Genomic DNA, 19206 nt, shown 5'->3' with positions numbered 1-19206 from the left:
CTGTATCTACTAATAACAGAAAATTCCCGCATTTCAATTTAGATTTCTAAATTTAAGTAGAAAAATCCTCTTAAAAAATATTATTTAAAATTTTCCTCCTATTAAAAGCAATTTACAAGGAAACGAATTAATACATACGAATGACTTTTTTTCTGGCGTGTATGTCCTTTTCTTTGCACTTGAGCCACCTTTTTCTTCGTACACATTTAAATTGGTTTGTGTAATTTTTGAAAATAAGCACAAAATAATGAATTTAAGATTTGATTGAAAATATAATTTTCATTTATATTTATTATATTGAGCATGATGAGCGTTGAGCAATTGGGATTGCTCAATTGCAATTGGGAGCATTATTGTTTTTAAACCAAAGCATGTGTTTGTTTTTGATTTATTTTATTTTAGTTCAAATTTAAATTCTGACACAATTTTTTTTTATTATAAATAATTCTTAGTACTCAAATTAAAATTTTCGGAATTAACAAAAATCAAATTTTTAAAATTTTATTATGTCAGCTTATGCTCAAAAATATAAATTTTGGGTTGCTACCAAAGAGCAACTTGAAAATGTTATCATTAAACAAAAAATTTTACAAAATTCAGAACCGATTGATGATCGTTCTACAGCTCATAGCATTCATGCTGATATGTACTGTGATTATGTAGATTTAGTCAATAAATTGGATTATATTTATCATAGAACATTTCAAGTGCAAAAACGTGAACTTTTGCAACGTTTATTAGAGGCAGCAACATCAAGATTATGTGAATTACGTAACGAATTGAAAGAAATAGAATTAAGTGAATATATTTATATTGATAAAACGCTTGTTCAACGTAAACTCACATACGATGTGATTCAATTAATACGACCAGACTTTTTGCCATTTGTACGTGATAAAGAAATTTATGATTTAGTAAGGAATAGTCGTCAAAAATCTGAAAATAAATTTAGATTAAGTGATGAAGATGGAAAAACAGTTAAATCAGAGGAACAGCTTTTAAATGATGCAAGTTTATTAATTCAAGCTCATGAAAGTTTACGGGTAAGCAGAATATTGCAAACAAACATTAAATACGACAGAAAAGAAGATTTAACAAAAATAGATGTCAGCATGTTGGACGACAATAAATATGAGTTCACACATAGGCCAGATCAAAAAATGTTATTTCCACTTCGAAAAATCAATTTTGACAATCAATACTTTAGAAAGGTTGAGAAACGCGAACAATTTGAATATTATGTAAAACCAAAACATAAAAAAATTTTTGAAGAAAAAATAAATTTTGAAAGTGCCCCTGGTGATGGAGTTTCGGTTGATTTATCCAAAAGGCAAGAAAAGTTTACTGAAATAAAAGTTTTCAATACAGAAAAAATACAAAATGAACATTGTATTATACTTAAGCATCGAAATCTTAACAAGAGAATTATAATTTGTTCCTTCTTTTCCAGTATCAATACTAACATCAATAAATGTCGAAGAAACAAAAGAGAATGCCGCAAGAATAATTCAGAGAGCATGGATATCATTTTTAGCTAAAAAATCATATCAAAAACAACAAGAAAAGCGTGCCATAATCTATGGAATCATATCAGAACGAAAACCCACAAAAAACCCACTAGAGAATATACTACATAAAAGTTATGAGTTCAAAACAATAAGGGACCAATATGTTTTGGAATTTGTTAAAGCCGTTGAAAATGAAAGGTCAAGAGTACTTGTAAAGCGTAAAGATAGTATAATGGAGGATATTTCAGACCATATACGGCATTGGATTCATGATTTTTATGAAAAAACCCATGAATTACCACCATTTCCATCTGAGTTGAAAGGTGGAACAATTTTAGTTTTACAGGATCAGGTTATTTCCCCGGAAGAATTCAATGAAAAGAAAACTAAAACAAAGGAACAATTGGCCGCTGAAGTGAAAAAAATCCGAAATGAAGATAAAAAACAAAAACAAAAATTGAAAGAGAAAATCAAACAACAAGAAATGCAAGAGAAAATTTTATTGAAAAAAATTGCTGAAGAAGGCAAGGTTTATTATAACTTTGGTAAAATTTTCACCGGCAACAAACTAAAAGTTCTTGAATATGGGCTTAATGAAATCAATGACAAATGGCATTATGATGTCAACGAAAAATTAAATTATAAAGAAGACCCATTTATGACTTGGATAAGTGAGGAAAAATTCGCTGAAATTCATATGGAATTGAGGAAAATTGTGGATCAAACTATGAGGTCTGCTATTAACTCATACAATATTATAGGGAATAATTAAAAATTTGGCGTATTTTTAATAAGCACTGGTTTATTTACTTTGATTTAAGTCATTTGTTATTAGAATATTGGAAAAATCTTAAATCAATTCTTTTAAAATTTTTAGTTTGCCAAATTTTCTATAAAATTTTACATTTTAGATTGGAGTACGAAACTCTGCGAAAAGCAATCGCAATTGATCGAAAAAAAAAATATAAACCTCCTAAGCAAACAAACCCTAAAAAACCGAAACGTCGCAAAACCATAAAAGTAGAAATTGACCCAACAGAAAATTTGTCAGTTCAAGAGCTTTTTTATCAAATGGAAAGCTCTGGTCTCATCCGGAATTATAAGAAGAGATGTTTTGAAGAATTTTTTGGTGATTTTAATTATTGCGCTTATCATTTGAAAAATCTACTTGGCTTGTAATTTTTACAATTATTTTTCTGTAAAGTTAATAAATTGCTCTCTTAAAATTTAAGAGAAGCTATGCCTTCAACTTTAGAAGTTCGTGATATTTTAAGAGAATTCATATTAGGAATGGGTCCGTTAAATATACCTAAATATAAATCAATTTTAATTGGTGGACCACCTAAAAGTGGAAAAGTTCAATTATGTGAAATATTAGCTTCCGAAATTGGTATGATTAGCAAAATTTTATATTACTTATGACACGTTCCAATAATATCTTTTACTTTCAGATGCGGTTATGATTGATTTATCAATTGAAAATGTTTCCAAATATGAAAATGATATTGATATGCTCATACATTTAGTTCAAAAAATGTCACGTATTTTACAACCAACGATAATTTTTATTGAAAATGTTCATAGGACATTTTGCAAGAAAATTCCACCTGAATTCGAACATCTAAGTCCATTAATTTTATCAAAATATTTAAAAAATAAAATTATAAAAAATATTAAACAAACTGATAAAATTATAATTTTAGCAACTTCTGATGAACCTTGGACTGCTTCAAGAAAAATGAATAAAATATTTGATAAAATTTTATTAATGCCTAAAACTGATTATTCATCAGCATACCAATTATGGCGAAAATTTATATTACAAAATTCAGGTGTTCCAAGAAATTTGGAATTTTCACCAATTGCTTGGGTTTTACGGGACTATACAAGTGGTGAAATAGCTGATAATGTTAATGAAACATTAAATATTAATCGAAGAATGAAATTAATAAGGAAACCATTGAAACTTGAAGAATTTTTAGAAACATTTTTACAGGAGAATAAATTTCCTGCTAAGGAAGATGTAAGGTTTTTTCTGATTTTCATTTTCAATTTCTAAATTATTTCAATTATTAAATTTTAGGTGTATAAGAAATATTACAAATGGTATGAGAAAGCAAATAAATTAGAAAGGAAACGTAAACAAGTTGCTAAAATATTGAAATAGAGTGAAAAAAAATAGCTAAACGGCATGAGAGTTAGAACACTATTTTGAAACGCTCTCCCTATAACGTTTTTTCATTAAGTTTAAATTGTGTGCCAAACCACTGAGGTGAACTTATCATCTCGAAACTATAAAGGTAGCCTGTACCAACTTCTTAAATATGATAAACTAACTCCATCTCACATGCTTAATATTCTTGGGTTTCACATACTTAATTTACAAATCGGCTTTAATTGTATTTTTAAATCGGAACTTTTTTACATTATCTATTTTAATAAATTTCATATTTTGTTTATAGAAGATTTTTCCTTTGATCTTTTAATGGAGTCTAAATTTTTGTGTTCTACCAAATTTCAAAGTGAATTTTCTGTACAAATATAGATGCGTTTCATTGGATGAAAATGTGCTATGGAAATTGTCATGTTGTCCTTCTTGGTAGTTTTATACTTGCCGTTTGTTTTAAGCGTCGGAGCGGCAATTCTCTGGCTCTCACTGCGACCACTTAATTCTTACATAATCGAAATAGAATCTTTCTTATCTTGTATACTAATTTTTTTAATATTCAATTTAATTTAAACAAAAATATAAAATATCAGTTTTAATGCCTTGTAACTTCCAACTTAATTCAATTTTCCATATAAAAAAAAAGTAAACACAATTTTTCATTAATAACTAATTTTTCAGCATCTTCAGTTCTTGAATAATTTATAAAATTCCCTTTATTGCTACTATATAATTAAATTACAACAAAATCCTGGATTATTATTACGGTAAACAAATATATTTTTTTTTAGTTATTTGCATGACTTGTTATAAGCCAATCAATTTTAACGCATACCCACAAAATCGTAGCATGAAAAATGTATAGATATTTTTTTCCTTCTTATTTTAAATTGATAAATAAATTTTGATTCATTCAACAATTTTGAATATTTTGATTCTCATCTCATCATATTTATCCAAAAGAAAATATCATGTAGCTAAGATACATGGTATACGTTCACATTAGGGTAAATGAATTAAAAGGGATGAGTCACCAGAAAATTGGCAAATAAATAATGAAAAAAAATAAATATAAATTGTATCCCCATTGAGGCGTACACAAACCAAAAATTATAGGTTGTCCTTGTTGAGTTTTTTTTTACAACAATATTTTCATGACATTTCATGAAGAACATCCTTATATGCATATTCATGTCCGTAATTCAAATTGAATTCCCTAAATTTTATGTTCATTTTTTGGAATCTTACTTAAATGTACAGAAAATTTCCTTTTTTCGGATTTATTCAGCGACTAAGATGCTCTTAAAATTTTTAAGGAAAGGGCACTAAAATTGTAAAATAAAGCGCTTAATAAAATCAATTACGGTTTAGTCATTTATATAAGGATGCAACATACCATGCTTTATTGAATAAGTAACAAATTTGATAAAACTAACAAGAAATTTTGCGTTTTCATGTGCTACACAGTACGGTTCAGAAATTAAAATTCAATGGTGGTTACAGGCTTGTAAATACTAGATTAAAGATATTTTGCAAGACTTGTAGGTATTTTAGTTAGTTATGTACGAGTAGTTGACATTGTTTTAGAAATTTGTGATTGCTGCTCATTGTTAAAAAATTCTACTCTGAAATGCTAAAATGAAAAAAAAAAATACATAGAGATTCTTCTAAATTCCCAACAAATGTAGTTTCCCTGTAATAGCCTATAAATATGCAACATAATTTGATCATTTCCAAACAAATATCCAATCACACAAATCAAACATTTTTTAAGCAATTTTTTGTATAAAAATTTTTTGTCCAACTCTTGTAATAAAATTAAATTTACTTCTGAAATAAAGAACGAAATAAGGCATAAATCTGAAGTTTTCTAAGACTATTCATTAAAAACACAACGTGCAACAACAAATATAATATAATTTAATAAATGAAAATAAAATTTCGATGTTTATAGCTAATTTCTTTAAAACAAAAAAAAATCTTTTTAAATTAAATGAACAAAAATTTGTCTACCAAATCAAAAACCCATGCCTGTTATCAAAAATTTTATTTTGAAATAAATTTTTTATTTTATATTAATATAAAAATAAATATAAATATTTTAATCATTTCATGGTTCGGGAAGAACTTGTTATGGCATTTTTTATACTGAAAATGGTAGAAAGGATCGACCCATAAAAAGTGAAAGATCTCGAAACCTAACATCCCCCCAAAGTTTACGAATCCACTCCATAGTCAGTAAATTTATAAAAAACAATTTTCATCAAAATCGGTTCAGTAGAACTTGAAACACACGACAGATCGAATACTGCCGAAAAATAGATTATTTACGTTTGCTTACCATGGAGAAGTGAGCTTCCAGCGAAAACTCAATCTGCGAAATTTGACGTAATCACATAAAAGCCAGTGTTGTTGTATGCAATGCGATCGGTAAATAGACGAATTTATTGTAATTTACTTCACGTTTCTATAAAATCTTGTGTGATAGGAGGGCGGGATCCGATGGGGCTATCTAATACGGTTGTACGAATTCGAATCAACATAAAATGACTGGAGAAATTTCTTGTTTTTCTGCCCTCTTTTCCGATTTACATATTTGAATTTCAATATTATAGATTTCCTGGTTGAAAAGCGTTTTCTTTTTTACACCAAAATTTCCTTTTACCTGTCGTCTTTTTAGAGTTTAACACTATTTTTATGCTTTATTTTATGTACAAGAAGTACATAATCAATGACATAGTCAATGACTCCAGAACAATGTGTCTATGGAGAAAGTGTTTTTGTCAATTCAAAAGTATTTCAAAAGAGCGAAATTGTGTAGTACACCTTGGATTAGTGGAAAAAATTGTGGTTTACCCTGGCTTAGTGGAAAAAAGTATGGTACAGCTTGGATTAGTGGTAAAAAAGTGTGGTACACCTTGGATTAGTGGTGAAAAAGTGTGGTACACCTTGGGTTAGTGGAAAAATTGTAGTACACATTTGATTACTGCAACAAATTTATTCTTCAATCACTGTTACCCTTTCAAATAAACATGACATCACTATTTAAGATTCAAACAAATTTCGTTCAAAATTCTTATAACACTTCAAACTAATAACCAAACTCTTGTTTATCCATTATTTTTTCAATTCATTCAATTCTTAATTATTAATTTTAAAAACAAATTCTTATTTTTATTTCCAATACTAGGAAAACAAAAATTCATAATTAACCCAGAAATATTTCTAAAATGAAAAAATATTTATTTATAATCCTTTAATGGATTTCTAGCACCACATCGAAACAAAAACAAAAAATCCACTTTTTAATAACACCGTGAAATAAAAGTATCACGTGACTGAATTGTTATCTTATATCTTACCGAATTGAAAAAAGAAAAAATTATTTTATTAATTTCATTTTGTCGATTGTGTTACAATAAAGTGCAAGTGAATACCACGACGCACCGGGTTATCACCCTCTTCTTAATATTAATTAATATTCCATCTGTTATAATTTTCATTATTTCCTATTATAAAACAATAATAAAAATATGGTTGACTCTTTAACAAGAAAATAAAAGTAACTTATCTTTCATAAAGATTTAGTCAAGCTTAATTACCAATAATAATATATTTAACCCTTTTTAAGTGATATTTATTATATCTATGTATAATTTTTGGAGACATTTAAATTTCTTGTGTTTTTAAGGTACTTATGTCAAATTTATTTTTAGAGACATTTTTAAAATGTGCATATTTAGATATCATAGATATTTTAGAAAATTTTATGCATTAATTGAAAATTTAAATAAAAGTATGAATGGATGTATAAGTAGAATTAAGAACAAAACCAAATATTTTTCGACGATTTGTTTTTTTTTTTAATCCTTTTCGAAGTTATACTCTGATGAATATGAAATTTGCATATGTTTCTTTTTTGAAGTATGTGGTTGGTATAGTAAATTTATTATAACATTCATACCACCTATTTAAGTTCCTACTTTTTATAATATGGAAAAGTATTCAGCCATGGAATTATAAAATTGGTCCGGCGTCGATGTCCAGAAAAAGATACAGGTCTTCATTAATAAATGTCTCAAAATTATATGAAAAATAATTGTGACCACGAAGAATTATAAACCAGGAGCTATGGGGTAATGACGAGACAGGACCCAAAAGAAATTTAAATATGAAGAAGAAAATGGAAATGAATTAGTCAAAATCTTAAAAACATCCAGTAACACCAGTAACACATCAAATTCTGGAATGGAAATCTCAAGGCCGAACAAATGTGGGGAGACCGAAGGAGACATAGCGAAGAAAAGTGCAAAAAGAATTGAAGTTAATCAATAAAATATGAACAGAAAAAAAGAGAAAGTTGAAGAGGCTTGTTAAAGCCCCATTTTATATATATATTATACTTTCTCTCTCTTCCTTCTCACACTCTCTCACATTTCTTTATTCTGAAAATGGTTCCAAATACACGAGAAAAGAGACATGTAATTTTTGTACCGAGTATTAGACCTTAAAAATTTAGTTCAACTATCCAATTTTTTGATCTTCTTTTAAATACTTAAAATTTAAAGTAGTGCAAGCAACAAAAATATTTTTATGCTTTTTTTTTTGATTTTTTTCTGTTTTCATTTTAACCTTAACATGGAAATCCTTATTCAAGGATAATAATTATATTTATTTGTTCACCCATTGTTTTTTTTTTCGAAATATTTTATCTTGATAATAAAGCATTTATTTAAATTTTTTAGAGATCATATCCTTGCAACACAGAACAAAAAACAAATCACATCACCGAAATGTGGTATTTTTTTTACATACACAAAAACAAAAAAAAAAAATTGAAATTATTTTTATGATAATATCAAAAAATATTCTAGAATATTTTTATTTTTTTTTTAATTTTATTTATAAATTTGTTTACCAATATTTTATTACTTTGAATATACAAAAATATTAATAGATAAAAAAAAGACAAAACCTTCTTTTTTTTAAAATAAAATTCCAATTTTTAAGCAGAGCAACACAACAAGTAAATAAGAAGTAGAAAATAATAAAAACAAAAATCCTGAATCCTGTAACAAAACGGTAAAAGGAAAAAAAAAATAATCCGATTAACCCGCATGGCATACTGACATAAAACAATTCTGTCATAAAATTATAATATCCTTTTTATAATATTTTGTATATGAGTGTGTAAATTTATTTTTTCAAAGGAATTTATTTTCATTTTCACAACATTTGGCAAATTACCCACGTTCATGTTTATGCTAATAATATTAAAATTGAATGGGATATAATCGTATATCTCTCTATACATTATATATAGTCCTCTATACTACATATTTTATGTATTTATTGTAATTTATATAGGTATATATTATAATATCCTTAAAATATAAATCTTAAAATGAAACAATTACCTTCTTGATAGATGATATTTACTATTTATATGCGGATAAGATGTGGAGGGATTTTTAACATTATATGAAATATAAATACCAGATCTCTATTTATAATTTTTTACAGTAATATATACATAGATGTCGCTATATATACGGGTGCGTTGTTTTCCCGATTTATTATTGGTGTATTATGAAAAGGAAAATCAAAACTTCGAGTAAAGCAACAAAATATTCAAACTGTATTGTACATTTTCTAATTAATTTTTGTAGAAATTTATATAGTTACGAGGGCTGTTCCAGAATTTAGTAGCCTAAACCAAGAAAACACAAAAATTTTGACAAAATTTATTTTTGTTTCTCAACATAGTCCCCTTTTAGGTCAATACACTTTTGCCAGCGATGTTGAATTGTTTCGAGACCATTTTTATAGTAAGAACTGAGAAACTCTGCAAAATAGCCATCAACGCCAGACTCTACCTCTTCATTTGTAAAAAACCTTCTTCCACCAAGCCATTTTTTCAAGTTTGGAAATAGAAAGTAATCTGATTGGACTAAATCTGCTGAATAGGGTGCGTGAGGAAGCAGTTCAAACTTCAGTTCATTAATTTTTGCCATGGCGATTGCAGATGTGTGAACTGGTGCATTATCTTGATTGTGAGTAAACGCGGCACCCATCCGATGTATAGCACTTTTTGATAAGCCTACTATATCAGCTAACTCACGCACTTTCAATCGACTGTCGCCTAGTATAATTTTGCGGATTTTTTTAACCATTTCTGGCGTGGTGACCTCATTGGATTGGAGTGCGATGTTCTTCACAGCTCGTACGGCCACATTTAAACTGCGCTACCCAATTTTTAATCATTGCATATGAGGGAGCAGACTCCCCTAGTGTAGAAGCTAGTTCACTTTGATACCGGCTGGACTAAGACCTTTCAAATAAAAATATTGAATGACATAACGATGACCAATTTTATCCATATTAAAAATTTACCGAAAAGCTTCACTATTAATAGTCGGTAATCTGAAAAGAAAAAAAAAAATAAAAGTGTGACAGTTAATACTTAAAATGATAGGGATATTTGTGTTTTTGTGTTAGGCTACTTAATTCTGGGATAGCCCTTGTATACTCTTCATCGGTATACTATTAAGTCAAGTACCATAAGAGTGGATTGCCCAACTCGTATAGTTAATCCCAGTGAATATAGTATTATAAATTCAATGTTAATAATACACAATAAAAACACAATAAAAATATTAAACCTTTTATTTTTAACTGAAACATAAAAGTGCCCACTTTTATTTAAACTTGAATTTGACAGTTCAGTATAAAAAATTCGATATAAATTTATTCCTCTTTATAATACACTGTCATAGTATAAGAACATGTGCGAATTTTGATTAAACTCCCGTTATCTTTGAAATAATTAACGAATAATGTAATAACAGAATGACGAAAAATGTAATAATATGAGACAATAATCTAATCAAACATATGCAGATTCCTGCAACTTTGAATATAACCCTTTGGAAGAAATTTTCATTCTCAAACGGGAATATAAAAATTCAATAAATCCGCTGTTGCTTTTATCATGATCCTTATTAAATCATTTGAAGATATTTCCTAATTTAATAGAGGAAAAGAGGACTTACTGATACAAAGAAAAAAAACAAAAAAAAAAAATTGCCAGCTACTTAAGAAGTAATTTTTTATTTGATTAAAAATGTTGAAAAAAAAAAAACATTTTTTTTTTTTCGTATTTGAGGCGGTAAAATATAAATATATGGTAAAAGTTAAAAATATTTTGATAGATGAACATTTCAGGATCAAGGATTAATTTTTGAACTTAATAATAATATAGACACACATATAAAATTTTCAAATGAGGCAGGTGGAATTTTTCATTTGCAAAATATTTTTTCTCTCTCTTTTATAGTCTCTCTAATAACAAAAAAGAAAAACATAAACAAACTGGGCTATTAAAAAATTGTTTTTTTATGTTTTCCTTAATCTTTTTTTACCCTATACTCTGCTATATGGTATTTAATTAATCCTTAAAATAATATTTTTTATATTCTATTTTGTTATTAAGATACTTTTAAGCCCAATTGTTTTGATTTTCATATTCATTTTAATTCAATAATTTTTATTCACTCTGCATTTATGCTTTGTGTTTGTTGATTGGAAATTGTTTTTTATTAGAAAAGGGGGCTATTAAAAATTAGTAGCTATTTTCTTTTTGATTTTGTCATTAATTTTTATTTTATTTTATCATATTGTATTGACAATATTTGCTTGGTGTTATACTTAAAATATAAAATTTTAAAACTTTGCGACATTGAATAATTGCACAAATTTCAAAAAGTTTGTTAAATTTATTAGTAAGTTCAAAAAGTTGATTAAATAAAATTTTACAATTTAATAAAAATCGTAGAAAGATTAATGTTCTCAATCCATAGTTTTAGTCACATTTGATTTTAAGGTTGTATTTGATTGATAGTATTTTAAATTGTGGAAGAAAACCACGAAAAGTTCTACAATATTTTGACTAAGAATTAGACTCAAAACTTCTTCTACCTAAGCTCATAAAATATTAAAACAATCGGGCAAGTTCGATCCCGCCTCGTCGAAGTAATTACTAGAACACGTAGCAAGACAACCGATATAGCTTTCCCGCCTGGAGGAAAGCGGCAACTCTCTACATTGGGTGGTTATGCTTTGGGGGAGACAAGGATAACGGTCATGCGCGCCCTAAGTAGTTGAGCGGGTCAGGGTTCACCAATGAAACAATTGTGTCAAAAAAATTATTGCTTCGAAATTAATTTAATCGGGAATCGACCAAACTTAGTTGTCTACATTTGAGGCTTATTAGTGGGTGTACTCACTGGACATTGCCTCTCAATGGTATATCTGAAAAGGATGGACAAGGCGGATGGCCAAGTCGGCTGTCTCTTCCTGGGAGAGGACGTAACTGTTGAGCGTTTATTGTGTGAATTCCAGGCGGTGAGTCGTCTGTGATTGAGTGTGTCTCCGATTTCGCGGCTTGAGGTGGCTACTATAGGATCTTAGACGACGGGAGAAGAGCCTAGAAGCCCCACAAGGGAGGAAAATACTGCTATAACATTCAATTTTCGGGCGCGCTTCCCATTTAAATCAATCAGCTAATCAATAGAATAGTTGGCGTGATTAACCCCATTTATTCTGATTTTGGGTTTAATTCACCAATTAAAATTGGAATTTCAACATATACGATATTTTCTAACCCCAATTTGGATGTGTTGTCTGTCTCATACTTTCCACAACCATTCGTTTAACATCATTATTCAACTCAAAATGACTCTTTGTTAATAAATAATAACTGTAATTGAGCATTGTGTTAAAACATAATCCGACATGAAGACGTTCAGTTATGCAGATGTTTAACAACAGAATATTTAGATAAACTCAAAGTTTTAGTTAAATTATTCCATGTTCCCCTCTAATTTACCTATTTATATTTATTTTAAAATAAATTACATAGATACGTATACCGTTTTTTTTCATTTGAACTTGGATATAATATTTGACAAATTCATTTAAAAATAGAAAATAAAATAATAATTAAACAATTTATTTATCCGTCATCAAATTCTGGCAACTTTACATCAATTCATCTAATTTTTTTTTAAACAACAAAAATAATACGAAAAAGTTAATTTTAATGAAAATTACGTTCAAGTACTGAAAAATTTTCGGCAAAATACAAAAATACACACACACTTGTGTACACGCTTATACAAAAATAAAGATCAATATTAATTAAATGTCAAATGAAAATTAGAATTGAAATATTTCAAAATATAACATCGCTTTTAGGACCATTTAAATACCACAAAAAAAAAAAAAAAACAAAAAAAAAACCAAAAAAAAAAACACTCACGCTCCTAAAATTTAAAAATATACAAAAATAGCACTCTTTTTATTAAAATTTCTAACATTAGATTTACATAAACTATTGTTGAACGGCGGAAAAAAAATTTCAGTCAGCATGCCATCTATCATTTTATTATTTAAGTTGACATTGACATTGAAATTGTTGTATCGTTCACATATAATTTTTTTTTTGCTTATACTGCCCACCAAATTTCTAGCTTATGTGTAGCATATGTAGGAATATTCTATTAGGTATGATTACGAAAACTAACCAAAAAATATGATAATATTAGATGTAGCCCAGTAAGAATTTTTAGGAGTATTTTAATGATAACAAAGTTTTTTCATAATTTTGCAACTTAACAGTCATACTAACATAAAAGTTCCCAACCACTTCTGTGGACTATCAATATCTACCATTTGGGGTTTCTTATAATCAAATCTTCACAGGGGAACTGCTGACTGATATCATCACGCGAAGTTGTTCCTTTCATATCGTACCTTACATAGACTTACAAAAAAAACAATGAGGTTTTTAATTCTACATGAATTTTGTTCGACTTATTTAAAATTTGACGTAAATTATTTGTAACAACACATGAATGTATCAAAACAAACTGAACGCGTATTCAGATAAAAAATCGCTTAAGAAGTTTATAAGGTTGCTGGAAATTCATTTGTAAAGCATGTAGCAATAATTATTATCGAAAAATAACAAAAGTTCTATGATTTTTTTTTATTTGAAACATCTATTAGCATTTTCTTTTCATAAAAAGGCTTATTGGGTAACATACATATACAAAATGTATGACATGCATAGTATGTTTCGGTGTTTTATGTGTTATTTTTAAATATTTTCGTTATTCTATTTTAGATTCTTTTTCTTTTTTGATTTTTTTCTATCTTCTCTCTAGCGTATATACATATTTTAAATGCAAGTTGTCTATGGTAAGGAAATTTTGTGTAAAAATAATATTATACAATAAAATAAATGAGATAAAAACATTAATATAGTTTTCTATTTTTGTCAACTTTTTTTTTATTTTATATTTTAAAAAAAAAAATTATTTTATTATTTAATTATAATATAATAATAATATAGTGTGGCTGACACATGTTTGAATTCTAGCTACGGGTGACTGAACGTATAACTAATTAGCACAATTAATAAAAATCACTAAAATAAATAATCTGAACCAGATCATTAGTGAAATTCAAAAAAGAAACAGAAAATATTTACAACGAGGGTATTAAATTTTTTTTAACCTTATAGATTTTACGCTTTTTATCAGACTGTATTTTTTTTTCGATGCTATTTAGAGTTGAAGGCAACAATAACCAGAAAACATGAAAAAAACGATGATCGCCTTTAGGTTTTAATTTTTTTTTAGTTTTGTTTTCACTTCCACTTATTGCTGTCCGTAAATTTATTTTTAGAACTTAAAAAACTTGTAAGAGGTAGAAAATTATCTTTAGTATAGTAAGGTATACTTTTAGTTATTATAATTAGTTAAGATAACTTGGTATTTTTTTTAATGTTTTGGATTTCTACTTTTTGTTCAATAAAATCATAAAATGCAAGTGGGTAAACAAATTATCTTAATAGCTTCAAATTACTATAAATTTAAAACGTTCTCCAATCAATATTTTTTTGTTTTTGTTTTTTAGAGAAAAATAAAGGTAAAGAGCTTAATATAGCTCTTATTAAATTAAAGGTGATATAGAGAAAAAAAAATTCATATAGGAGTTATGAACCTTTTACGAATTTGTTTTTTAGATAAGTTTCGGTCAAACGTCTGTTAAATGAAATAAAACAGTAAATCGAACTTCAAAAAATTACGAAGAATCTTAATTACAAAGAATATTCAATTACAGACAACTGCGAAATTAGACCTTTGATGGATCTTTATGGCGCGAAATAGATGTATGTAAAATATATGTAGGTGAGCTTTGTTATAACTGCTAATATTCAAATACGAAGGTGCAAAAAAGGCTGAGTGTTGATTTTGTTCTTCCTTTGAATGACAACGTCTAATATATAGAAATTTATGCATTAGAAAATATTTACGGAAAATGTACACAAAAACTATTAGTTCCCCTAATATACTCAAGAATCTTATACTTAAGAATATTCTTATAGTTTACAAACTACAGACTACTTTCATAATCAATTTCGAATTCCTGATTTTCACTTATATTATTCTATATGCTTCTAACATTTTGATTTCAATTGACACAACTTAAAATAAATGACAAACAGGACGAAATTTCCTTAAATGAAAAGTTAAATGATTAATTATTTTGCATATTTGAATTACATGATAAAATTTTGTAAAAGAATTTCTATAACATTTTTATGCAGTTTTACAATTTTTTGTTATTTTTATATTATTTTAAGCTATCAAAATACAAAATAATTAATAAATCTTGACATCCTGAATATTTCAAGAATATTATAAAACTATCAAATAACCCATTACATTATTCTCTTAATCCTATATACATATATATTTGTTCTTCCCCGTATTACTCATTCCTAGACACGTATTAGAAGAACCGCAAATTTTTTTCCTCTTTAATTTTGTTTTTTGGTTAAAGAAAACTCGTTTAACTTGTATTTCGAATAACAAGATTGAAATAATTGAACCATTTCGTATATATTTCATAAATCATACTGTCATTGACTGGAAAAGCTCATAATACATAATTCATCAACCGGAAACTAAAAATAAAAAGAGAAAGAAAATTCAAAAGTCAAAATAAAATTTGAACAGGAGAAGTGAAAAAGAAGAACAAGGATTTCTTGTTGTTCGTTTTTCTTTATTTTCATGTCATTGTTGCTCATCCTTGTCTCAATGTGCTGAGGTACAGGATTCAACATAAAATGTTTTAAATTCGATATGTTCTTTTTTTTTTATCTTTTATGAAATTCATTTTTCTTTATTTCTTAATTTTTATTTCCTTCTTCTTCTTAAATCTTTTCACAACTAACAACCGTACTTGTAGCTGCACTTTACTGTGCTACAGTCATCATACCAAAATTTATTTTTAATATTCCATTTTCCATAATTTTTATGTGCATATTACGTAAGTATGTGCGTATGTTGGAATGTTATTATATCCTAATTCGCTTTATTGGCCGCATCGAGTCGGGGAATACACTTGCTATATTTTTGTTTTCTTCTTTTTTCTACAGTTACCATCTATCTATTTTACGTTCTGTATTTGGAAAAGAGTTCGACATTAACTAATTAAGATAAAAATCGCAAAAGCTATATACGGCTAAAGTATATAATTATATTAAATGGAAAAGAAAAAAATTTACGATTTTGATTTATGGAAGAGTTGAAAAAAATTGCTTTCTACCATGACTCATCATCATCATTATCATCGATATAATTTTATATCTGGAAACATACATAGGTGTGTATATGTATATTTAGTAGTTGTTTAATTCGTTAACGTTTTTGGATAATAATTACTAACTGTAGACAAAATGGATTTTTTCTTTCGCTTACGTTCTTTGCTTTCTTAAAATCTTACACAAAATATTAAACTAATATGTAGGTAGGTTGGTATCAATATAATGTAATTATTTTACATATTGTATATTATAATACATATGTATGTATAAGCAAATAATTTTAAAAATTTTCATGGGATATTGAAGATTAAAGTAACTCACTAGCGCCTATGAAATTTTTATAGCAAATTTCAAGTGCACACCTACATATATTTAAGAACTATTTATCATTTGCTCAATAGAATAATTTCATGCAATGGGTTACTAAAATTTTACAATAATTTCGCTATTATAAGTGTAACCGCATTCAATTAGTTTATGGAACCATCTCGTAGCTACACTAAGCACCAATAACTATCCAATACCAAATTAGTGGTCATTGTTTTCAACGAAATTCAATTTCAAAAGGGATAATTTTACATAAGTGCCACATTTGATTCACCTTTTTCAAAATTTCCAAAATACATTTTTCTATAACGCCGAATTTGATCTCATTTTCTATTTTTAAAATTCCAATCCAATCTAAATTTCAAATAAACTTCATAACCAATCAAGAAACTCCAATTCAAATTCTATACTTCAATTACAATTCGGAACCAACTGTATATCTAGGAATTCTGACTCTTTGACTTCAGTTTTTACTCTACATGTATCTATAATTGTATATACATTGCATACAATATAGAAAAATCTCTAATTCTTGATAAGATTCATAACTCCAATCGCTTGTAGAAATAATTTACAATACATACTCCATTCCAATGCTAGTAATTTTAATTTTGTAATAATTATTGTACAAATTGCGTAATTAAGAACTACTTATATATCAAAATATTTAATAAAGAAAAGATTTATTATTGTTTTTGATATTTCTGTGTAATTTCTTTCAATTCTAGATAATTGTATCGAACACATTAAATTTATTAAGAGCACAAATTGAATTGAGCCAAAAATTAATTACTGTAATTTTATAAAGAAACAAAAATTCTGTGTAATTATACTTACATTTTTGAAATATTGACAAAAACATCTTGAAATGAGATTGAAAAATGCTCAAATATAATCAAAAATTTTAAGTTCTTTTAGTTTTCTATTATAATATTTATTGAAAATATTTTAGGAAAAATTATAAAATATTTTTTCACACTTTTACAAATTACAGCGCAGTTAATTTTTATTACGTTTTACTTTTTAGCAGCAGCGCGATACTGATTGTCATTTAAGTGTTGTCGCTTTATAATATTTTCGTAGTAATAATAGAATCGAAATCACAATATTGCGTCAGTTGATTGATTTACTCTAAAAGTCTAAACTAAATAAGGAAAATATTTTATGTCATTAACTTTAATATTATAATAAATGCGATTAATTATTATTTATTGTGTTTTTTTATTATGTTTAAGAAATATTTTCAAGAAATAATTTCATATTTAAAAATTGAGAAAATTTTGATTATAATGAAGTATTTATCAACAATTTCTAATCTTAAATAATTGATAGAATTTTTGACAATATTAGAAAGTCATCATGAATTGACGGAAATTTCATTACGATTGTGAAAATTTTCAGAATATTAAAATCAATTTCGAATACCTGACACATATTCTTAACTATTGTTTATACTTGAAAAAATAATGCAATGAAATCTTTTAGTCCTAATCCATTTCAACCAATATATTTGTATATGTACTTATCTCTCAGAACTAATGCTTCTTAAAACTCCTTATAAATTCTTATATGTAATATTGTTGACCGTTTTATTGTAAATTTATTAACAATACAACGCACTTAATATTTTAACAGCCCATTATAATTTTTTTTTTTTTCAATTCCAAATCTTTGTAAATAGTGTCAAGTGGTTCATTTACCGTCATTTATCAAAAAATATAAAACAAATTTTGAAAACAAAAAAAAAAAAAAAATAAAAAAAAATCTTTTATTAGAAGTCACCTAATTTTTATCCATATTGTAGTCTGATTATATATAATGAAGGTGTCCAGACTTACACATTAAGTATATGTATAGTGTGCACAAAGACTAATATAAGGAATAACTATAACTTTTTGACAAATTTTCGTATTTTCTATTAAATATTTTTACATTTTCTTAAACTTGAAAATGAAAAAAAAACATTATTGTCGAAATGAATTAGAAATTAAAACTTTCAACTTTGTAATTTAAGTTGGAAAAAGCACAAGAGCAAGGGCGACGAAACGTCAGAACTCATATCGAATGCGCAAATTTAAATGGATCAGTACACAATCAAGTGAAATCAACGCCGCGAATTTAACCGCAAACGTTAAAATAGTGTAAACTCCTACTCACCGCTTACAGTGCCGCTGTTGTTCTGGGTTAACAACGGAATACTTCGCCGTTCACTGCTTTCATTCTGCTTTTACAGTTAGTCGTTACCTTTATGAAAATCTTTCAAATAAAAAATCTTGTACACCTTATAAAAAATAACAATAAAAAATGTTAATTTCTCAAAAGCAAAAAAAAAAAGAATTTAGATAACCAAATGAAATTAAACAAAACTGTCAAAAGTAAAGCACGAAATCACCCGCATTTATAATTTTAAATTCAAAACCAAATAAAATGAAAAAATACAAAAAAAAAGAGAATCTTAAAACATTTTTATTTGTCGTAATTCGTCGAATTATTTTAATAGCACTTAAAATGATCACCAATTCGAAAAG

At 26.9% G+C, this 19206-nt stretch overlaps 1 protein-coding gene across 1 annotated transcript; it reads left to right on the top strand.

The window, feature by feature from the left end:
• The first annotated feature begins 506 nt into the window (after nucleotides 1-506).
• Nucleotides 507-3675, top strand: LOC129607514 (IQ and AAA domain-containing protein 1-like). The gene is made up of 7 exons (XM_055518543.1): nucleotides 507-1162; nucleotides 1292-1389; nucleotides 1451-2240; nucleotides 2420-2683; nucleotides 2741-2898; nucleotides 2960-3531; nucleotides 3592-3675. The coding sequence occupies exons 1-7, from the start codon at nucleotides 507-509 to the stop codon at nucleotides 3673-3675; spliced, it is 2622 nt and encodes an 873-aa protein (XP_055374518.1).
• The last annotated feature ends 15531 nt before the right edge of the window (nucleotides 3676-19206 follow it).

This window comes from Condylostylus longicornis, unplaced genomic scaffold (assembly GCF_029603195.1).
Source record: "Condylostylus longicornis isolate FDR11 unplaced genomic scaffold, ASM2960319v2 ptg000027l, whole genome shotgun sequence".
NCBI lineage: Eukaryota > Metazoa > Arthropoda > Insecta > Diptera > Dolichopodidae > Condylostylus > Condylostylus longicornis.
Note: the sequence above shows the minus strand (reverse complement) of the source record. Positions and strands in the feature narration are given on the sequence as shown.

Coding starts and splice junctions, on each gene's coding strand:
- LOC129607514 (XM_055518543.1), top strand. CDS start 507: ATGTCAGCTTATGCTCAAAAATATAAATTTTGGGTTGCTACCAAAGAG. Junction 1,390..1,450: donor AAAAATACAAAATGAACATT/GTATTATACTTA, acceptor CTTCTTTTCCAG/TATCAATACTAACATCAATA. Junction 3,532..3,591: donor AATTTCCTGCTAAGGAAGAT/GTAAGGTTTTTT, acceptor ATTAAATTTTAG/GTGTATAAGAAATATTACAA.